Source organism: Podarcis muralis, chromosome 10 (assembly GCF_964188315.1).
Source record: "Podarcis muralis chromosome 10, rPodMur119.hap1.1, whole genome shotgun sequence".
In the NCBI taxonomy this organism is placed as follows: Eukaryota; Metazoa; Chordata; class Lepidosauria; order Squamata; family Lacertidae; genus Podarcis; species Podarcis muralis.
In genome coordinates this window covers 52,309,668-52,333,955 of record NC_135664.1, presented here as the reverse complement: position 1 = coordinate 52,333,955, position 24,288 = coordinate 52,309,668, and the positions used below count along the sequence as shown (strand labels likewise).

General features: G+C 40.3%; 1 protein-coding gene across 4 annotated transcripts in view; it reads right to left on the bottom strand.

The window, feature by feature from the left end:
• Positions 1 to 1,188: 1,188 nt before the first annotated feature.
• Positions 1,189 to 24,288, bottom strand: part of SLC41A2 (solute carrier family 41 member 2) — a 40,286-nt gene continuing 17,186 nt past the window's right edge. For all 4 annotated transcript variants that reach the window (XM_077935022.1, XM_077935023.1, XM_028746182.2 and 1 more), the window contains 5 exons: positions 21,577 to 21,724; positions 20,131 to 20,210; positions 13,919 to 14,050; positions 12,657 to 12,805; positions 1,189 to 4,219 (listed from right to left, as the gene is read on the bottom strand). In XM_077935022.1, the coding sequence (XP_077791148.1) occupies positions 4,034 to 4,219; positions 12,657 to 12,805; positions 13,919 to 14,050; positions 20,131 to 20,210; positions 21,577 to 21,724 (695 nt within the window). In that variant the 3' untranslated portion in view covers positions 1,189 to 4,033. The remainder of the gene's footprint in view (positions 4,220 to 12,656; positions 12,806 to 13,918; positions 14,051 to 20,130; positions 20,211 to 21,576; positions 21,725 to 24,288) is intronic.

Here is a 24,288-nt window from a genome sequence, read left to right as displayed (position 1 = left end):
TCTTCAGCATCAAAAGGATGAATAAAATAACCTTGAAGGTCTTAGGGAGATTGCTGGGTATGGTTCATTTATCAGTGGTCTCTCTGATCTCATGTGATTATGTTGTATGCTATTCTGGGCACTTTTAGTATTAAGCGTCAGCCACACCCAGCATTCAGTACCAAATGAAAGACCTAATATCTCTAGCTAACAGCAATTGCAGATGAAACACGCTGCTTCTACTGCTTTCCTCAAGACATGCAGGGACCTTCAGACCACCGTTGCACACATCCCCATTCCTGTCCTACTCAGGTCCTCCTTTGGATATGTGGTCATAACTGGGAACAAGAATGAACCTATCAGTTGTCACACTAACTGAGCCAAGCTTGTGCGTTTGTGGAAGAGGTTAGTGGCAGAAAAGAAGTCCCAACCTTTGCATCTTATCCTTCTTCTGCAGGGCACCAGCAAGCTGTAAAATAACTATTAGAGAACTTTAGGGCTCTAATATAAAGGGAACTTTACAGTAAGTACAATATGGCCAAATCAAGTCCTTGCATGAGTCTTTTAAAAGGTATTCTTTGCATTAATGTTCTACCTGAAAACCCACCTCACACATAGTGGTACATTTAATGGCAGTGGTGGCCAAACTTTTTCCAAAGAGGGCCAGATATAATAATAATAATAATAATAATAATAATAATAATAATAATAATAATAATAATAATAATAATAATATATTATTATTTATACCCGGCCCATCTGGGCGGCTCACTTCATTTGATGAAGTGAAGGGCTGTGAGGGCCGACCAAAGTCGTTAACCTCTTTTTAGGATTGAAGTTTTTGAGCTTTTTTATGATTTTACCCCAAACTTGTTGAGCTTTTCTTTAGGATTGATGTTGTTGAGATATTTTTAGGAATTTACCGTACCTCGGGAAATAAACTGCCACAGGGGCCGGATTAAACCGACCAGCAGGCCGGATTAGGCCTCTGAAACGGACTTTGGAGACGGCTGGTTTAGAGGTTGCTGGTGCTGCCACACACACGTCCCCTGGCAATTACTGCTTACCTTCCCTTCTTTCCTTATATTTCAGGTTAAGTAGTACGACAGAATGTTATTCTGGTCTGGTATATTGAGTACATCTTAGGCACCGGCATATACAAATCTTGAGCCCTAAACAAATTAAAGTACCACACATACACTAAATGGATAGTGATATATTAAAAACAGAATAAATTTTATTTGTATTTTTCTCAGAAGCTATGTGGGTTTGGTTCCAAAAACTTTAAAATTCCATAGCCTCTTCAAACATTAAAATATTTTTCATCAGACCATAATTCCACATAAAGGTAGCTCAACCAGAATTAAGCTTAATTGCTTCTAGATCTATATCCCCAAATAAAAGGATTCTGAGTTATCTCCAACTGCTTTTTAAAACAAAATGAATAGGAGTGCTATCTACAGTACTACAGACAATGTACCATTCTGATTAATGCTAATACAGACTAAGGGGAACAAGGGAACCTAGAGGACAGTCCAATTTTCCTTCACAATTCTGAAATATTATTTTATGTGCTAGCCTTGCAATTCCAGCAGCAAAGCAGTCCGGTCATAATTATGCAAAAGCTTTTAATGCTTTTAATGTGTGGGGAAAGTTATTCATGTAAGGTTTCAATTAGAAAGTCAAACAGCTGCCAGCATCTTGAACTTCTTTGAAGATGAGGGTACTCAGCGAGCAACTAGGCCTATGAAGTTTTTTTTGGCTATATCAATAAAAGTCAGCATGTGAAAACTGGGGTCTCGTACATAACTTTCACTGCCTAATTTGCATATCCACATTTGAAATAAATCAACTGGATGTAACTTGGATATCTGAAAAGGGATCCACCTTGTGCAAATTCCATTGATACTAATGGGAAGTGCAAAATGCCCATTCATTACAATTAAACTTGTGTGGCCACATTTGTGGTTTGTGGAGGGGGGAGTGGTTGCATTGCCATGGTTTAAAAAGTTATTTGCTTCGTTTATAGAACACCCAAGGCAGCACACAAAGCTGCCTTTGTGGGTAATCTGGGTAATCTTCCCACCAAACCCCCACATTCCAATTACATAAATAGCGATAAGGCCTGTAAAGTTGGGGATATAACATATAATGCTGCAGAGCTGCATTACACAAATGAATTTCAGGACTGCAACCTGCCTGAAAGTTCCCGTACTACAATGGGGAAATGTGTTGTTGTTTTTTAACAGATATTTTGAAACACAAAACCTGAAATGGTGCAGACACGATGGGAGCTATTCATTTCTTTATCAGTGTGCCACAGGCACTAGTTAACAGGTACCTGTGATACTCACACAATCACATTCTACAAAGCACTAATTGTATCACACAACTGACATACCGGGCGTGGGCAATGACATTTCATTTTCTCAGACCAAACTATTCTGCTTTATTTCATTATCAGTTATGAAATTCCCCCAGTTTGAGTGCTGGGGAAATCTATTTCTTTAGAATAGCACTGTTCTGATTTGAAAGATGCCTGAATCCTCCAGAATGCAACCCCAATCATTTTCGCAGTAAGGCTACGAACCTATTATCCCTGCGAGGTTATTCCAGGAACTATAGGACATTGCAGACCTGAGCAGAGGAGGACCATCCTGAGAGGCTTCCTCGTTGCAGATGTAGAAACCTCCACAGCTAGTGCTCTGATAGGGGCAGGGAGGGATGGGAGATGTTAGGGATGGATCTGGGATCTCTGGGATCCAAATTCCTTCTATCTCCTGACATTACTCACCCTGCCAACAATGGAGTGAAAATACACCAGCTCTGGAACTGGCTTATTTTCTCTCTGACCTCCTGTCCTTGCTGGTATAAACCCAGTAGAAATTTCAGAGACCATATCTGCCAGAGATTCTTAAAGACTAGATCTCCTTAAAGGCTAGAAACTTCTTAAAGAATAGATCTGCCAGAGATTTTCCCTCCCCCGCCTCCATAGGATTGCTCTTTCCAGTGATAATTGGGGGAAAAGCCCTGAGCAATCTCACACATTTTTACTCAGAAGCAAGTCCAGTGGGGCTTCCCCCCAAAAGTAAGAGCATACAGGACTGCAGACTAAAATTCCAGCTGCCACTTGCTGGATGGAATTGTGTGGCAGAACTACTTGGCTGAATATGTCCACGGTTTCTTTCTCTTCGACTATTTCTTAAATTAAAAAACCCACACCCTTCCACCAATTCTCTCTCTTCAGGATCCATATTGCCGTTCCCCCATAATTACATATCAAAAGCCCCACTTTTTTCTTCTTAATTTCCAATACTTTACAATAAACCGCAAAAGACAAAACTGAACATTTTGAAACTGTGCCATTGAACCTTTTAAAATACAATCATTAATACAACATTAACGTCCATGCATGATAGTACTGAGTTATCTCTGTTAGAAACTTCTTTCCCACTTTCAGCTGATTAAACAAGTTTTTGGAATAGAAGCTGCTTTATTCTGTCTCACCTGCGACTAAAAAGGAGTGTCGAATACCCTGTAGAATGTCCTGCTCGAACTTTTCTTTATTACATGCACAAATCATCTGTTTTACTTATTTAGCAAATGGTGTCTGATTCCAGAAGATTTAACTATAACTGTGAACCCATTCTAAGTTGAAATGCCGTCAGGCTGTTCACTGAAAAGTAAATTTGTGATGAAGAGACACATCAGTGGTTAAGTCACATCTTTCTGCTACTAATTGCCCATAAACTACGTTTCTGGACTTTGTTTCTTGGTACAATACTGGCTGGCCTTTCTCTTTCTGTGGCCAGCAAGAAACAGCCACACTCCCCTGCAGTGTAAAAAATATTTAAAGCCTATTTTCACACTTCCACGTATCCCCCCCCCCTTTTAAAATTAAGGCGATTTGATATCAGTGCCACCTTTAAGTTACCATAATATCCGAATTCAACCACTGTTTTGAAGTCCTCTTCAGATGAAATGGTAAGCCAAGTGGTTGTCTCCTGTTTGTCATCTTCATCTAATGGGATCAGCTGTGTGCTTGTCTGCATTATTAGTCTCCTACATCTCCATCTCTATCACCAATGAGCCACAGAAAGTGAAAACTCATGGCAAGTAAGGCAGTTCCAAGAAGATCACCAAGAGCAGTAAGGTAAGGGATAGAAAAACTGTCCGGATCTTTCCCTTTTTTCCAGAAGTGGTGAACCATCCAGTCAGCGATCCATAGCAATGTAAACACCTATGGCAAAATGAAAAAATATACAAATCACATTGACATGATATCTATGGCAGCACCTGAAATCCACTATTTCTACTAACTTATTTGAATAGAAAGGTTGAGCTCATGGTTCTTTATGTATTTTGCAAAGATTGCCTGTAGGCTAAAAAATAGACAAGATTAAGATTTAAATCAATTTAGACCTTCAGGAAATAAAGACTTATAACCCTAGCTGTTCCTGTATCAAAACACACAAAAGATTTCCTGAGTCCAAAACAATTTAAAAAGCGGGCACGTACACTGTGATTTTTGGTATACAGACTCAATGTTTCAAATACCATTTTGAAAGCGTGCGTTTTCTTAAATATTATTTAAACAGCTAAAATGGAAAATTAGATGTTACAGTATTAGGCACACTGAAATAATTTAATACTTCTAAGAGAATCCCTACCTTTGATTTGTACTACAAAAGAATTTTTAAGATGTAACCATATGGTTTTCAAATTAGCAATTTTCTGTCCCTTTTTCCATTATGAAATATGTATAAGTTATTCAGATACATCTCCCTGCTGAAAAGGCGGCTCTGTGGCCTCAGCTAATTATGCATGTGCTAGGTGTGCTCCTCTCTGCAAACCAAACAAATATATTTGAAAGCACATGTTTTCTTTGGAAGAGACTGTCAGATTCTTTGAGGCAGCTCCTCTTTTACCAAAGCAGGCAGAAAGCGAGACTAGGGACAGTGAAGCCAGCCTTTCACATCCCCATCCCGCAGAAACTGTCCATCTCTGGGCTCCAAGACATAAACGTGACCAGTACCATGGAAGGTGACGTTACATGGGGAATTGTTATAATTTGGGTCTCTTATTTCAGTTGGCCAGCACCACAACATTAGCAAGGCGATCAAAGGCAAATCTGTCCCCCTCTGCCAAGACCGAAGTTGTGCAGGTTGTGGAGGACCAGAGTGGGTGGGAAAGAGTCTGGAAACAGATGTGACAAGTGGGAACATGCGGTGGCATTTGGGCAGAGATTGCATTACTTGAGGGGGGGGGATAATTATTAGAAATTCTGATAAAGAGGAGTCTAAGCTAACTAAAGCACATGCCATTGTGTCGTTTATCTAAAAATGCTTTCGAAACTGAAGTTTCACATTCAAATAAATTCCTGACTGCTCAGGACATTTGAGAAACAGCTATGTGGGGTATGAAAAGAGAAATACTGGAGGCAAGGTGATTGATATGTTGCTTGTCCTTGGGTAGAAAAGGAAAGCAAACTTGAAGGGAAGCAAATATTTATATCACAACAAAATGTAGGTTTTTCTACCTTCCTATTGTTGTAAAGAACCAAAAACCTTATAAGCCACATTTGAACATTATGTTAAACCATGGTTTAGCATAATACAAACCACAATGAGCAGTGCCCCTTCCTCTCCCCCTCCCTTGCATGGCTTCCACCTCTGATTAACAGTGCTTTGTTGTGCTGTCCAGACTAACAAATAATAATATTAATATTGCCTAGTTTAAAACAAGGCAACATCAAAGCATGGTTTCTGAAGCTGTCTGGTTTAAGTTAACCATAGTTAATGTTAACCACAGTTCTGGGTCCAGGCAACGCAGCAAACAGTGATGAATTAGAAGTAGAAGCAAAGTTTTGAACTCCTTTCAGCAACATGAGGGGAGGGGAGGTGGCGTGTGGGAGCCCGAGGTTTGCTGTGGCTTGTTCACACACACTACACTATGGTTTAGCACAATATGTAAGGAGACAGCACAAATATACTTCCTTATATTTTCCAACCCCAAAACCCAATGAAGTGAGTCTGTGTGTATACAACTCACACTTCTGCCTTGCCTTAAGCTTCCATTTATAATATATGCACCAATTTGGTACCAATATTAATAAGCAGTTCTAAATTTTTTGTTTTGACTGCAGTCACGCACAATTCTATTCCCTGGTGGGAAAAGAGAACTGGCACAATTACTAGCAGAAACCCACTGGAACTCTGCCCAGTTCTGGTCTCCCTTATGTTCCGTGCTTTTCTATTCCTGTTATGAATATCAGTTTGTTATCTCACGTAACATCTCCACTGCCTCTAAAACTAGTGATGCTGTGGTCTAATGTGGTTCATTCGTCCTTCACACTGAGTAACACTCTGGACCAATGGTCCGTTTATCTAGGTTTTCCCATTATTTCACTTTTCATCAAAAATATATCAGATCTGTACTTCTCTATTCTAAAAACATGAACAAGAACCAAACCTGGGTTGTTGAGTAACTAATGTAGTCCAGAACTGGAATTAGATTTAAACTGCAGCTCAGTCTTAAGATTGAGTCAGATAGTAGTTCATTAACATACAGTTAGTCTTCAGAAACTGAGTTTAAACAGTGGATTTCTACACATTAAATCGGCTTTGCAAATGGTAAAACTGGTTCTCACGACACAGTCAGTCAGACCATGCAGAGTTTGGGTTGCCATGTGGTCCAAACTGGGACTCATGGCTAAGTCCTCTTCTCCCTAACTAGGAATCCTAGGCAAGGTTTGCCAAATATCCTAGCTCAGCTGACTTGCAGAAAAATATTCAGGACATGAAGAGTTAGAGCTTATCCACACTTATCTTTTGCCCTGCTCTTTCCACGCACAGGTCCATGCTTAAAAGCTCTGTGTCCAAGCATTTCCTCCACAAAAACCTGCTCTTCGGTGCTCAATCTGTGCAAATGTCAATTCAGGTTTTCTGCAGACTGTCGTTTGCTCCAATCGAGCTTCAAAAAGTGGGTTTTCACAGGGAAAACTCTGGAGCAAAAAATAGGCTGCTTGGACACTGAGCTTTAATGTGCAGATGGTGCCTGGAAAATTGTGGAGGAAAAGTAAGTGTGGCCCTCACTTGTCAGGATACTAGAACAGTCTCATTAGGGCAATAAACATAGAGATAATAGGCTGTCTTTATAAAGCTGAAGCAACAACGGTCAACACAAATGTGCTCTTATTATGCTTTTGTTAATTTTTCTTCTCAAAATGTATCACCATCTGCTTTTCGAATTTTGCTTTAAGCCAATTTAAGGGATAAATGTTCCCAAATGATATTTAACTGCCAGGGGTCTAAACAGAGTGTTGTTTTTAACAGAGAAGGGCTGGCAACTAATCTAATGAATTCTCTGACATACAAGAGAAGAAATATTCAAAACGTGCTGTTTTGCAGGGCAACAACAATTTTGATTCTTAGTGGATACAATCAATTTTATTTTACCCTGCCAAATTTATTGGGCAATAATGTCTAGAGTTTCCCATTACTTGTTTATTCCCAGAGCCCTTAACACAACTGTGTTCTGAGATTTGCCTCGGAGGTGTGAAAATTCCAGAGCGCTCTTTACTGGCTCAGCAGGAACCCGAAGTACAGAGGCTGCCTTTGAAAGTCACAAACCCTGAATCACAAAACTGACGGCTTCCTTACTCCAGTCTGGCCTTCAGTCTGATGATGGCTGACAAGTCTGAAAACGAAGCCTTTTTCTTTATACCCAGCTGAATATAGTTCAAGCAGGCTGTATTTTATTATTATTTTCTCTAAAAAAAAGTATCGTTCAATCATATATACAGCTGTCTCAGAGAAGTTTGTCCTTTTTATAAAGAATACATCAATCACTTGAACGTATAACGTTTTTTGAGAATAGTTTGTATTCCACTCCAGCATTGCAGATGGATCCAAGTTAATTCAACAAATAGGGACTTCAGCAGAACATATTGTTTAACCATGCCAAGAATATATGCCATATGAAGTAATAGATATTTTATGCCACCTAAATTATAAAAATCTTCAGGGTACCTCTGAACTCATCTTGTGATGCAAACACATTTTGTGAGGGAATCGTGCATTGTACCTGGGGCCGCAGTGTTCCGTTACTAAAATTGGTACAGCTGTTTTTTTGATATCGTGCCAAGTATCTAATATTCTTCTAAAATAGTCAGGCTCTTAGCCAGGAAAAAAAAATAGTTGTACATAAGTTCCACTGAAATCCACAGAAAATTTATTTTTCTGTTCAGGAATGTAGGAAGTTGCTTTATATGTAGGAAGCTGAGGACCCAGAATGTAAAGGTAAAAGGCAAAGGACCCCTGGACGGTTAAGTCCAGTCAAAGGCGACTATGGGGTTGCGGTACTCATCCCACTTTCAGGCTGAGGGAGCAGGCATTTGTCCACAGACAGCTTTCCAGGTCATGTGGCCAGCATGACTAAAGCACTTCCGGTGCAATGGAACACTGTGACGGAAGCCAGAGCGCATGGAAACGCCATTTACCTTCTCGCCGCAGTGGAACCTATTCATCTACTTGCACTGGTGTGCTTTCCAACTGCTAGGTTGGCAGAAGCTGGGACAGAGCAACAGGAGCTCACTCTGTTGTGGGGATTCGATCCGCCATCCTTCTGATCAGCAAGCCCAAGAGGCTCAGTGGTTTAGCCCACAGCGCCACCCGCGTCCCAGACCTGGAATGTAGTACTCATTCCACAGTTTTACGAAATCCATGTTTTAGCATGGCAGCTTCTACACTTTGGAACTGCCTGCCTGTTTATATGAGGTAGGCATATAAACTGTACTCTTTGCTGTACTCTTTTGGGCAGGTACAAGACTAATGCCTGGAGGCTTCAATGGGCTAGATAAGGACCAGAAAATTGAGACTGAATCCTGATAACACATGAGTACTTTAAGAAGGCAGTTCTTTTGTCTGGAAACTGGGAAGATGATCTGTCCTTGACAGTCACACTTCCCTGAAGGAGCAGGTGTGTAGGCTGGGGGTACTCTGAGGTCCAGTTTCACCATTTGGGGCTCAGGTGGTTTCAGTGGTTAGGAAGCACCTATTTCTAAGCTTAGGTTGGTTTGCCGGTGACAACCTTCCTAGTCAGACATAGCCTGGACCATGAGTGACCACATTCTGCTAACCTCCTGCCTGGACTACTGCAATCTGCTCTACATGGAGCTATCCTTGGGAACATTTCAGAAGCTAGAGCTGCACATGTTGCGAGAGGTGTGGCAAGAAGGGATCACGTAACACAAGTCCTGTGCAACCTGCATGGGCTGCTGATTCGCAAACAAACCTCATTTGAGGTCTGGACTTTAACACACAAAACCCTAAGCTGATCAAGACTCATTGTCTTGATGCAATGCCTCTCTCTTCAATTTCCAGTGGAGGCCCATCTCATGGTCCCTTCAACAAACGTGGGTTCATTTGTGGCAATGGGGGAACAGAGCCTTCTCTGTGGTTTCCCCACATTGTGGAACTTCCTCCCTACAATCATAGGGCTGTCCCCCTCACTAGATGACAGCCGAAAACACATCTGTTCATGCAGGATTTAGGGGAGGACTGTGAGTGGTGTGAATGTTTTTGACACTGTTTTTTTTTAATTTTCACTGGGATTTTTTAATGATTGTAGTAATGTTTAAATTAAGCATTTAAGGATTTTATTATGTGTGTTCACCACCCTGGGATCCTATAGAATGTGGGCTAGTTTATAAATGTAAACAAAGAAACAAAGCGTTGGCCTTAACTGAGCCCTAATAGTGAACAGTGGTCTGGAGAAATGTCTGGCTGGCTGGAACCCTGAACAGGAGCACTTCTGTTAGACAGTGTGGATGTACGGAAACATTTGGTTGCAGGTTCCACTTGTTCCCTTTAATAGTAATGTGGGCAGTCCTGTGCCAACCAGTAGGATAGCAAACCAGGGTCAAACACTGATCAAAACAGTATTTTACTATATATAGAATAGAGAGTGGTAGGTTTGGCAGCTCTAAAACAGCTGCTTGGGGAAAGGACTTCTCTCAACAATTCTGCCCTCCAGTGTGATATCATAGGCCTTCAACTTGTTTACTATTTCAGAGTTACTTACAAAGATCAGAATGAGACAAGAGAAATTTATTGACTGCATTAATTCTACTGTTATTTTGTAACTGTGTCTGATAGGTTAGGTCAATTCACTAGGAAACACTTTTTTAAAAGAAAAATGAACATATTAATGCCTACTTTCAAGTCTAGAAAGTCACACGTTTTCCTTAATGAAGCAATTTTAACCTAACACAAAGAACAGGTTCAGAATGCTGCCATAATCATTACAACGGAAGGAAAATGCAAATACAGAACTGCAGAGGTTTGCCCTAAAATCAATTGAATGAATAATGAATTAGACAGGACAAAGCAATGCTATATCAAATCAACTTACATTGGGGGAAGTTCATAACTGATTGTTGCTTTGGGGCATATATTTATTCTGCCTTTCTGGAAAAATTAATTTCAATTTCAAACACAGAATGCTTTCAGCTTACTTGCTAAAATGCAGGTGGTGTAAGATACAGATTGTGGCCTCAATATGAAGATGAAAAAAACAAACAATAATGCTGTACTAATGGAGCTATGTTGGAAACCTTTATTGCTGAAGGTGTTGACATGCAACTCATTTGCTTGATAATTAAAATGAGAGTAATTTTCATAAGGTACTGAACAGGAGTAGGGTGGTGCTGCTGGTTAAACCACAGAGCCTAGGACTTGCCGATCAGAAGGTCGGCAGTTCGAATCCCCGTGACGGGATGAGCTCCCGTTGCTCGGTCCCTGCTCCTGCCAACCTAGCAGTTCGAAAGCACGTCAAAGTGCAAGTAGATAAATAGGTACCATTCCGGCGGGAAGGTAATCGGCGTTTCTGTGCGCCTACTCTTGTTCGCCAAAAGTGGCTTAGTCATGCTGGCCACATGACCCAGAAGCTGTACGCCGGCTCCCTTGGCCAATAAAGTGAGATGAGCGCCGCAATCCCAGAGTTGGCCACGACTGGACCTAATGGTCAGGGGTCCCTTTACCTTTTTACTGAACAGGAGTGATTGGTGAGGAAGGGTATTGCCACATACCTGACCTCCTAGCAGCAGCATTACTACTTAGCGAGAGGGGCAGGGGCAAGGAAGCAGAGTCAGCACTGTGCGAGAACCAGATTGGTTCTGCCCATGCGTCTGCACAGCACTGACCTCCCTGCCAACCTTCCCATCCTGGGAAGGGGCAGTGACTCTGCTGCCGGAAGGCCAGGTGTGCCCACTGCCCCTCCTCACTGACCACTCCTGTTAGTCACAAGTCTTACAAAAGTCATAGCACCTTCAAAAATGCTAGTCTTACAAGTGATTGCCAAAGCGCTTAGGAGTGGTAGCCCAATAATTCCCTGAGAACATACGTGGATAAACCAAGTAATATCTGTTGTTGAATTTCAAAATGATCCTCTCTGACTGGCCCTATAGGGGCTTAAGACTGGGAAGTGAGGGTTTTTTCCCCAGAGCCCACAACTTTCAAAAGATGTTTAAGCAACCAAATTGTTTGTACAATGATTTCACTCCGGACTCTTGGACTATAATTGCTTGTGAGATTTCCCAGTCATGCTAGATAAAGAAAAAGGGTGTGTGTGTATCAACGAGATTATATATGTGAGAAGAAGGTAGGGGGAAAAAACCTAATAATGAGGATATTGTATTAAGTGTGTGTTTGTGTTCTAAGCTGCAAGTAAGGAACCTAACTGAACCAAACAGGACTTAGGTCTGAGTAAACATGCATGAGATTGCCCTGCCAGACCTTGGAGAAAATCTAATTCAGTTAAATGGAACTTACTTCTGAGTAGACATGCTTCTGATGACTGCAAGACTTGCAGCCTAGTATATAACCTCAGCATGTTTCGGCAGACATACCACTCGGTTGTGCAGGCAGTTATTTAGGCACACACACAAAATTAGGATTGGGGTGCAAATTAACCCTGAACTATACATATCATCTTAATAAATGAGTAATGAATCAGAGGACTCAAATGCCAAGCTATCCTCATCATTGCTACCAAGGTCTGCTGGTGCAAGGGGCTGACACAGTTGCCGCAAAACAACATATATGAAAAGTGAAAGATGGAGAGTTAAAAGAGCCATTGTGTGCACAGCTTACAGTTTTTCAGTGCCTGACTGGCAATGCAATGAGGTTTGTGAATGCTAGTACAGCTAATAAAACAATAATGACAGAAATGTCATTTTAAAAGACAGAAGACTGCTCTGTTGATATCAGAAAAAGAATGAAAAATAAAAAGAACCTGATGGAATATTTTCATACAATATGATTCCTGCCATAATGCTACACAGATTCCTGATACAACCTAAGTAAAAAAGAATTGCAGTTCAGGTGCTAAATAATTGTAACAAAAAACATGTTTGTCTTGACCAAAAGATGCAAGTATCATAAAAAAGCAAAAGGAAGTAAGGCAGTTGGAGGTGTGGGGAGAAAACAATAGCTCAAGAATCCTTCAAACTAAAGATGTAAAAGTTGATGTGTGCCATAGCAACTTATTACACCCAAGATGGATTAATCATGAAAAAAGATATTGGCTTGTTCTTTCTCAAATGTTTTGAAACCAAACTTTAAATGTAACAGTCTTTGGACATTAATAATAATATTTTCAGATATTTTTATCCTTACCTGTAAAAGGGCTGTGAACAAATATACCACTATGAAGATTGGAGTCAAGGATGTGTGACCACTCTTCATTAAATGAATAGTATATAAGAAAATTAAATGCCCAGGAATCACCAAGAGTAGAAGAACCTGGGCTGATTTATTATTTACTCCTGAAAATAAGAATAAATAATAACATGGTCAGCTTAGTGCTTTAGAAAAAATCACTTTTTTGACAAGTACTAATATGCATACAATATGTTAACCTTTCTTTGGTAGTAATACCATTAGGATTAGATTTAACCAGGGGCCAGCAAACTTTTTCAGCAGGGGGCCAGTCCACTGTCCCTCAGACTTTGTGGGGGGCTATATTTTGAAAAATAATGAGAGAAATCCTATGCCCCACAAATAACCCCGAGATGCATTTTAAATAAAAGGACACATTCTAATCATGTAAAAACACCAGGCAGGCCCAGAGATACATTTTAAGTAAAAAGACACGTTCTATTCATGTAAAAAACATGCTGATTCCCAGATTGTCCACAGGCTGGATTTAGAAGGCGATTGAGCCAGATCCGGCCCCTGGGCCTTAGTTTGCCTACCTATGGTTTTAACCAATCAGCTCCTACAAGTTCCAGAAAGCTATTAAAAAATAATTATTAAAAAAATATGTAAGAAGCAGAATTTTAAAATTCTTACTCCTCTATAGTTAACTGCCTTCTAGCAAGCATCAGAATCTTACAATGCTTCTAAAAATACTAAGGGTGGCATTCAACCAAGCTTTACTGAGAATAAACATATTAAAACTAACTTGATCATGTTCATTAATTTCAATGAGTCTAAGGCTACAATCTTAACCCCATTTACCTGGGAATAAGCCCCGATAAATTCAACAGGACTTTCTTCTGAGAAGACATGGTTAGGACCATACTTTTAAGTCTCCACGTGGTCAGAAAATTTCAGAGTTGCTGCTCAAACACTAAGAATGACTACCTATGTATGTTATGGCTAACTTTTCAGTGATGGAATTATTAACCAGACCGGATTTGAAAAGGAGGAGGAGGAGGAGGAGGAAATTCTGACTTCCTTAGGAATGTTGGGTCCACTGATGGCAAGTAATTTCATCCCTATCAAATACTAAGGTCTGAAAAGGTTCCAGAAATTCCTAATAAATGCTTTCTAGACAAACTTCTGAGACTAATTGTCTCTTAAATCTCAAGCATTTCTTCATTTGGCAGCCATCTAATTATGGGATTATGCATTAAAGGGAGATGCGTAACACATACCTGTACCGCAATATGTCCGGCATGGATAATAGCAACCCTTGGCTTCTTCTGGTAATTCTCCAGGAACACTATGTAAATGTAAATATGTAGAAATTCTGCTTGCTTGAATTGCCACTAGATTACCACCAATACCTATATAATACAGAGGGGAAAAACAAATTTAACTGTTTATTAATAATTAGGTAACAATGACGCATAACAAATCTAGCATTAAAGATCCTCATATCTCTATCGGACTGCTTTATGCCTGACACACAGCAGGCAAGATATACATACAAACAGCAGCCTCTCATTTCATGATGGTCAACTCAGCTGAGGTCTTACTACTGCTGCTAATGCATTTATGATAGGAGCTACATGGAAAAAAGAGGGGTGCAATGCCAACTGAGGCAGTTTAAAATCTGATGAGACTTACAGAACAGGTCTTACACTAGTAAGTGTCAAAAGCCAGAGATCAAGAGCCTATGTAATGTGAACTTCAAATCATCTATGAAGCTTTTTAAGTCGTTTTAGGCATATTTCTCTCTTTCTCATCTAAGCACTTGGAAAAAGGACACCCTTACCAACCAGCTATACGTGCAATTAATGTATGTGTTGGCACATATTAACCGCTTCCTTCCAATCAAGTAACGAGGAGGCAATCATTACCTTTGTTTTTACTTTTTGTTCAATGGCTCTCCAACCATTCAATCCAAAGGAGTACTGAACTGTAAGTACTACCATTCCATAACACAAATGCAATCTATTTCAACATATCTTGTGAAAGCGATAAGGAGAGGCTTTGAAAAATGGCTCAAGACTCCTAAGTTCCATTTATGTAACACATTCTAGAATCGTGTTGTGCTTGTAGGAATGAGTCCTCTGCAACGGAGGGGCTGAGCAGGTGGTGGTTCAGACCACTCAGTTACTCTGGGGAATAAAGCCATTTGCATTCCAGATTCTGTCGGTGAAAGCCTCGCGGAGGGGATGGGGTGGCTAAGGGTTGAGGAGGAAGGGGAGCTGAGGAACATAGAGCCCTGAGGCAGGGGGACTGGAGAAAGGATGCAGAGCAGGCAATAATAATAATAATAATAATAATAATAATAATAATAATAATAATAATAATTTATTATTTATACCCCGCCCAAGGGGAAAACTAAGACAACACATAAGCCAAGAGAGAGGATGAGCTGTGCTGTGTCAGCTCAAGGTTTGGGAGGGTCCTTGGGCAAGACATCTCCATGGGCCCCTCTACCTTAGGACTTATCCACTTTTCCCTTTTGCCCTGTTCCTTCCAGGGACAGCTACTCACTTAAAAGATCTGTGTCTCAGTGTGGGGTTTGGTTGGTTGCCCCCCCCCAAGCTTACCCTGTGAAAACCTGTTCCTTAGCACTCAATCAGAGCAAATGCCAATTTGGGTTTTCCACAGACTGCTGTTTGCTCTGATTGAGCTTTAAAGAGCAGGTTTTCACGGGGGGGGGGGGCTCAGATGCAGAGCTTTGCAGTTTGGATCGTTCCTAGAAAGAGCATAAGAAAGGTAAGTGTGGATAGGCCCTTAGTGACTCTATCTCCTTGCAGGAGCAGGCCCAGGACCCTGGAGTGTGGACCCTTGGCAAATACTTGACCACGGTGACCCCTGACCCAGGCCTATGCACAGTTCACACAAAAGGAGTGGACAGGCCAAAGAGCCCATGAGAGCCCTGTCTAGCTCTCAACAGTGGATTTCTGCCCTTTGTGTCACTCCAGCCTTGTGATTTGGCAATGATCAAGAAGTGGTGAGTTTATACAGGAGCTGAATTTCGCTTTTTCTCTTGGTGCAGGCTTACAGAAACACCTTAAAGCCCTTAAAACCAGTCGTAGGGATTTCTTACAAGTTCTTGAATGGTGTGCAGCTCACTGTGATGTTAGAGACATGCCGTGTGCCTCCTATTTTCTTTACTGCAACCATCAGGGGCTCTGGAGTTGATTGGAATGGGGAGGCAGGAGGACAAGGTGCTTAACTCTTTTCTCTCAGGCCATTTCCCCCAACAAAATTGCCTCAGCCAACTGCTCTTCTTCCTATGAGGAAAATGATACATGGAGCTGGTGCCCCCCTTCCCCATACTACCAAGGGAGAAAAAGCAGTTTAAAAAAAGGCAATTTTGATCACAGAAGTAGCCTGAGAGGAAAGATTTAAGCCCCCGCAAACTACTGTTCTGATTAAATTTGAAGCCCCCATGAAGCTACAGTAAAGTTTAAAATATAAACAAAAACTGTGAGAATGCACATTAAAAAAAATTGAACTGTTCTTTGCCCAACAGATTCCTTGGTGGCATACCAGTTCTTAAAAAACAAAAACAAAAAAGCCCGTAATATCCTTAATACAACAACATAAGCACAAGGCAATGAACTACAAAACTATTAAGCAAAATGGGGTCATGTCTAGTCTGACCCTTATTAGTAAGTCAAAAAAGAGAAACCATTGCCTTTTGCCATTGGTGTACAGCATGCTGACTATTTGTTAATTGGTTCTCTCAAATCTTGTTATTAGTTCTTAAAGGACTTGTGTGTTACAAGTTTAAAACTATTCTATATTATTTTGAACTTTTAATTTGATCTTGTTTCCTTCAAGAAGAAGGGGGTTTCTTGGGGTTGTTTGTTTTGTTTTTACATAATGGACAATTTGTTTTAGCTTCTAATAGCTTCTCTGCTAACATGCCTGTTGAATTACCTGACTTGTTCAACAGACTAATTACCTCAAGAAGAGTAGTAGAAAGCTATTAAATAGGTACATGTGGTAGAGATTAGCTTGTGAACACAACAGCTTGTCCATATACCAAATTATTAGCACAAATCTTTCGCAACTGAATGACCTCTTTTAAACAGGTTTGGCTATAGAAACTCAAAAACTGACCATATGAAGGGGGGAGGGAGTTTCTGAATACAAGCATAAAGTCTTCCCACCGGGGTGGAGAACCTGTGGTCCTCCAGATGTTGTTGGCTGCCACCTCTCATCAGCCTCCACACAACATGGGTAGAGTCCAGCAGCATTCAGAGTTAGTTTCCCAGCCTTGCTTTGCACAGCCCTCAGTGCTCAAAGCACACATTATTCCTATTGAGGTGTATCCCAATATTATAAGGAATGATTTTGCAGGTCTATGGGACTGAGTAGACCTGTATACCATTGCACTGCTGGTTTCTAAACATTCACATGTAAAAACCATGCGCTGCAATTCCAGTTTAATGTCATTTTTCTCTTTAACCGAGCTCATCACAGCTGTGCCTGCAATGCGTAACAAGGTCAGCTTAAGGGTGGTTGGCAAAAACAAGTAAATGTTCATAAAGAACCAGTAGCCTAAATTCTGTCAAAATTCCCCACCTAATGTATTATTTCTTTAAAGACACACTTATTTATTCCTTTAATTCTTATTTCGATTTCTAACCCACCCTTCAACAATTCTTGATCCCAGGGCATTCTTATTATTATTACTGCTATTACAAGACAGGAAAAGGGATATGAAGACATTAAAACATCAGACAGGAGTCACACATTGCTGCACAAAAGCATGGCACCACAATTCTGGACACAGCAACTGGCAGCAAATAGTACATAATAATAGAACAGTTTAAGTATTCTGGGAAGCCAGAGGGTACCAGCCCTTTGACATCTCAAAGGCAAAAATAATTTGTTATGATACTTTTCTGCTTGAAACATGGTGTTCCTCTGCAAGCACACAGAACCACTTTCAGCTTAAGGTCCGGATTCAACCTGGCTAACCTTTCAGGGGCCACATTCTGATGGGAGGAAGGCAAGAGGAAGAAGGAGGCAGAGGTAACAGCGGGCAGGGACAAAACAACTGTGCATTTCTTAAAATGCGTTTTATATATGCATAAATGTTACATACATTTTGCATATTGTACATGCTATTCTTTCTTAATTTTAGTGAGACTTGTATGAAAGATATATATGTTAAAATTTTAATTCTAACCCTAGAAAGTTGCAGAAGGTAGAAGGGCATACTGAAATTATTGAATGGCGGTGTTAAATGATGTTACATGATTGGCATTTTGAGGGGCCTGGCAGGCCAAATTGGGGCCATGGGCTGAAGGTTCTCCACTGATGCCATATAGGCTGACCCTATGCATATTTTCTCAAAAGTAATGTGGTTGGAATGCACTTGAGAAGTGACATTCTGTGACATTGCTCTTATATCCTAGATCAGACTAGTAGGAGTCCTTAGTGAAAAGAAAAATAACTGTGTTTGTTTAAATTACTTTAGTTCTCCACCTCAAAATATGACATATCCCAACAATACTGTAGCTAGTTGTCTCTAAGTGAGGGGGGGGGGAGCTGTCACAGTAAGTCTTTTAAGATGTTTTAAAATTCTATAGCAGGAAAACTCAGTGATGCCAAACATGTGATTTTTGTGTGAGAGGCTTGAGATGGTTGGCATTTTTCTTAAAACCACAGTTCCTGTGCTATGCACATGGGCAAGAAATTCAAGTTTAAATGAAAGCTGCTACACTTGACACTGAAAAGGACAGCTTAGAAACACAAACCTTGAACACGCAAATAGAATGGCAGCAAAATGTGAAGTGCCCCTAAGGCAGCAAGTTTTAAAATCCAGATTTTTAAAGGCAAGCCTTTGGTGGGCTTACCTTGAGGAAAGAAAAAGAAAAACATAGAGTGTGCATGAAGTAATGAAAGGAAGGGAAACTTCTAAAAGGAGAGGGGCAAGAAATCACTCTTCAGACTGCCCAAGTGTGCTTTAATTAATCACATTAAGAAGAACCTGCCTGGCAAGACTGCACACGAAAACACTAAAGAGGAACAGGTAGAAAAATGGCAGCCTCTGACTAAGTTATTTCTTTCCCCTGCCCCAATAATGCAGTACAGTGGTACCTCGGGTTACATATGCTTCAGGTTACGTACGCTTCAGGTTACACACTCCACTAACCCAGAAATAGTGCTTCAGGTTAAGAACTTTGCTTCAGGATAAGAACAGAAATCGTGCAGCGGCGGCGCGGCAGCAGCAGGAGGCCCCATTAGCTAAAGTGGTGCTTCAGGTTAAGAACAGTTTCAGGTTAAGAACGAACCTCCGGAATGAATTAAGTACTTAACCCGAGGTACCACTGTACAGTGCATGTTATATAATGACTTGATATCACTGTGGTAAGTGTTTCCTTGCCCTCATAGGCCAGTTTTGCACAGTGGAGTGGGAAAATATGCAGACTAAGGATATCAGGGCACTAAGGTATATTGTGCTACACATTAGACAGTGGGGTGGAGGAGGACTCAACACAGAGCGGCCCCGATAATCTAGAAGGAAGTTGAAATCTAGTTGGAAAATGATGTGCTCTGTCACGCTAATATATTGCACAGGCTAATCCTGTGGGAAGAGGTCAGTGCAAACACACCGTCTTCAGTCTGAGGAAGTGGGCTTCCAGTAAGAGGCATGGCTAGTCTAATATATTTTATTGATGGCAATTCCCTTTCAAGTTGGAAGCCAAGAATGAACAAATGTCCGTTGGACAAAATGTTCTTTCGAACATTTTTACCTTCTGAAGCATTGACGCAATGCTGCTTGGAGGCCTGTGGAATTCATTAACTGCCAAGATTCCGAAGAAGATCTACATTTAAATAACTGGAAGGTTTCCAATATACTTCTCCATATGCTTTTAAAATGTATGTGCACACACACACAAAAATCAATACTATTTCATTCACTCAACACCACCACTTTGCAAAGCTATTCTAATACCCTGCTGTGCTTTTTCATGCTATTACATATTATCTAATAAACTGTACTTGAAAGGTGTGTGGTATATAATCTCATCTCTATGAACGATTCAGAATAATGGAACATAATTGCTTAGGTGTATTGATGGGGCACATGTAGCAATGTTACAATATTTTGAAGATACTAAAGGCACTTTCTACCTACACAAATGGATACAAGTGTACATTTCTAGGATAATATTTTAAAATCTGTTTTGGGGGTTCTAAATGTATAAACCATGACAGCTTTTTTTTTTAAAAAAAAAATTCATTCTCGCTCACAGTCTGAAGGTATATTTATCTTTTCCTGTGTCGCAACACAAAACCAGGAACTGTTTTTACTCTGAAATTATAGTGTGACCGTACAGTAGTAGATACCCACCCACTTATGTCTCAATTTAGTCTAGAATATTCTTTTATCTCGCCAGCATGCATTGAGCCACAGCAATTTTAAGAAACCCTGTGTCTGCCTTACCATTGATTACTGGAGTATAAACAACAATCCCAACCAAATTGGGATCAGATACAGTTGTGTCCAGAATAAGGCCACCAATACTGAAAAAGAAAGTTCAAGGTTTGAAACACAGTCAGACAGAATGCTAAAAATAATTCCAATTCTAGGAACAATGTTATTTTTTAAAAAAAACCTATTCTGGAAACTCTATATTACTCTACTGTCTGCCAGAGGTTAATTATATTTTTGCTCTACGAAATTATAGAAACAGATCTACCAAAAATATTACGGGTTCTTAGCATTCCTGGAAGAGAAACGATTCATTGATTTGTGGGAGAGCTGCATAAAGGATCACTTAAAACATTAACATAATTATAATTTATTGTAAATTCTTCCCCCCAGACCTGAAAATACAACAAAGTTTGGCCCACAAACCAGTTCCAGCATGCAAGTCAGCAGTTATAGACTTGTTGGTATGAAAAACACAAATAATACATTTAAGTTCCACGGATTTAAAGTGGACAAGATGAAATGCCTTCCCTTGTGAGGTGTGCCTGTCTCCACCATTATTAACTTTCAGGAATCTGAACACATTTTTGTTTACCTAGGTGTTTGGTCTCTGAAGAAAATTGAGCCTAGCAACCACAAAATCGTTGGATGCAAGAATGTTTTAAATTGTAACTACTGTATTTTTCCCATGTATAAGATGATGCTTTTTGCTAAAAAAAATTAGGCAAAAATTGGGTGTCGTCTTATACACAGATAGTGAATACAGAGGGGGGACGTGCGATTAATGGCAGCAGCAAGCAGGAGATTGGCAGCGGTGATTGGGCGGGTGATTGGTGGCTGCGGCAAGGCTTGCTGGCGATTGGCTGTGGCTGTGGCAATTAGGCAGGTGATAGGTGGCTGTGGCGAGGTGGGCAGGCGATTGATGGCTGCGGCAAGTGAGTGGGTGGGCTGTTGATGGCGGGAAGCGGGCAGACAATTGGCGGCTGTGGTGAGGTGTGTGATCAGCAGTGGCTGTGGCAAGTGATCGGCAGTGGCAGGTAGGTGGGTGAGCAACTGGCGGAAGTGACCTCCCCGACCCCCAAAGCTAAACAACTTAATTTCTTAATTTGGGGTTTAAAAAAAGGGGGGGCATCTTATACACGGAAAAATACGGTACTTTTAAATGTTTTTCATTGCAATTGTTTTTAGAATGCTTTAGCTGTTTCAGAATGTTGTTTGCTTTGTTTTTGCTTTGAAATTGTGTTATTTGGGGAGGAAGGGCAGGATATAAATTCAATGAATAATTAATAATAATAATAATAATAATAATAATAATAATAATAATAATAATACAATAAAGTGCAGCTTAATTTTCCCAATGAAATGTACATAAATGTACTTAACTTCAGTTAAGCTCTGCATATTGTTGGGTCCCTTAAAAAATATATCCTGAACTCAGCTATAATGCAATTTACTTACCTGCTTATGACCATAGCAGTTATAACGGGCTCCCACCCTGAATAGAGGACAGTTCTTGTAGCTGGGTGTTTAGCAGCAATTACAATCCACATAGGAGTCAGAGCCAAGAAAAAGGCACCAGCTAAAGGAGATATATAATAATATTTCTCTGCAATAAATAAAAAAACCAGCATGTTTATTTGTATTTTTATTACAGTTTTATATATTATTCTTATACCATATTAGAGAAAATAATACCCTACAATACCTGTCGATTGCAAACCTTTTACTCCTCACACCTAAACAAATTTATTGGGAACAATTCCTATTGTTATCAGTTAGGCCTCAACTCCAAGAAAGAAAGCTTAGGGCAGGCTTCTTCAACCTCAGCCCTCCATATGTTTTTTGGCCTACAACTCCCATGATCCCTAGCTAGCAGGACCAGTGGTTAGGGTTGATGGGAATTGTAGTCTCAAAACATCTGGAGGCCCAAGGTTGAGGAAGCCTGGCTTAGGGTGTCTGTCTCAGGAATCTCTTTTTCTGTTTGAATAATTACAATTTGTGCCACAAACAATTTGTTCTACAAATAGGCATTCTAGTCCTTTGTTGAGACCTAAAGATGGCAGCAGTTTGGGACCGTGCTTGATACATGCACCAGTGGCAAACCTAAAGCATTAATAAGTACTGCCTTTAATACAGAATGGTTAACTTTCAAAACCAATCATATTTTAAATACAGGGTTTTTTGTAAATTTAATTTAGAATTAAAAATGCAAGTGAATATGAAATATTCTGGGCGCAATTGTTCATGCAATTGTAATTTAGCTCTAGCAAAGCTAGAACGCAATTAGCTCTAGTAATAACAAGGATAAGTCTCAAAGCATTTCAGTATTAAAGAAGGCCAAGAGAATATCTGGTGTTAAGGACTGCCTGTTTACTTTGCACAAATCCATTCTCATCCGTTCACTGTGACAACTAAATTAATTGTTTCAGTAAGAGGTACTACAGAATTATTTTTGTATTTTTAGAAGTCTTAAAAGCAGTATGTGCTTGGTTCTTTATTTAATCTCCCAACCTTCTATCTGCGCCTCTTCTTTCTAACTATGCAAGAAGATGAGCTCACACATCACGATTGCCCTGTTTATTCCGGTCCAACACCATATGGCCTTTGAACCACAATCAAGCCCGTTTTCATAACTGTACATTATACTATAACAACAGTGCTGTCCTAGTGAATTATTTTACTCAGCTGGGCCTGTTCACAATTTAGCAAGAATAAAATAACAGCAATGAGATACAACACAGGGAAAAAATGATAGGGACTTGAATGAATGTTTTGACATCAGAGCCCGCAGTGATGCCCATGGCAATCTTCCTCTCCTTCCAGGCAACACAGTGCAGAGGCTGGGCACTGGAGCAAAGCAGTCCAGTAAGCTTAAAACCATTGTGGGAAGAAAAGAAGGTGCAATTGGTTCAAAAGGGTTCTTGAGCTGGGGAAGCAAGTGAATCCTATTGCAAATATTCCTTGTTCATGAACAAATGATCTAGAAGTATGATGCAGTATCAGCAACAACATGTGTAAGTAATCTTATTAATAGCTACAACAACCCAAGGACTAAGACACATCAAATGGCCATATTTGTAATTTAATCCCCTTCAATGAATACAATTACCTATCAGAATGTAAAGGTAGAAATGTTACTTTGCATTCATGGAAAAGTGTTGTTTCCCCCCAAAATACATTCTGCACAAGAATCTCTGCTTCTACTAAAATCAATGACAAAGTGAAAAATATGCACACTTGTCAGGTTTCCCTGTTTTGCTCTCATAGAATCAGACTTTCAGCACTGCTGGCTGATAGTCCCTGGACCTGGTGGGGCAGCCCGTGGCCAAGTAGGTCTTGTAGGCAGGAAGAGAGAGATCAAGGATTATAGCAAGCAAAGATACACACTCCTCACCTCTCCTGCTAGAAACAGATGAGATCTGATGGGAGTGATTATTTGCAAGACTAAGCAGAGGAGATGGGCAGAAACATCTAGGAAAGGTCTTAGTCACGGCAAAATGTATTAATAATGGGGAAAGACTGCAGCACTCATAATCTTGGAATCCCACTGCGCCCAGCAAAGGAACCTCAAGTGGACTTTAATCGAAGACACATTTAACTTGCTAGTTAATTCCATTGATTCTCAAACTAAAACTTCTGCAGCTATCGCTTCAAAAAGATGTCCAAATTATAGCCCAATAGAGCCCTCTAGTGTTCCAAGGGGATAATCACGCAGATTTATACTTTATTAACCAAAAAGAAAAAAAGGATTCTAACATTACTCCAGAATGCAATCAAACTTGTTATACAGAACAGAACGTTTTCAGAAAATTATCTTATCATCTTCAGAGCAGCAAGCCCAATAAAACATGCACTCGCTTCCCAAATGCCAGCCATGATAGATGGATGGAAAATATTTGTTCAAGGCACTGGGACTCAAAACAGAGGACCTCAGCTCTAGGACCAAGGCACTTAATGAAGCACTGTGGCATTTTGTCAGAGGAATGAACTGCTAGCCTGCGGGCTTCAGTACTGCTACTGCAGTGACAAGAAAATGGCTGTATAGCTAGTAGTAGAGGCTGGGAAAGGCAAGTCTCAAACGCATGTGGCTAACCTGTGTCTTTGGACTACAGCTTCCATCATCCCTGACCACAGGCCATTCTGGCTAGGGCTGTTGGGAATGGAGTCCAG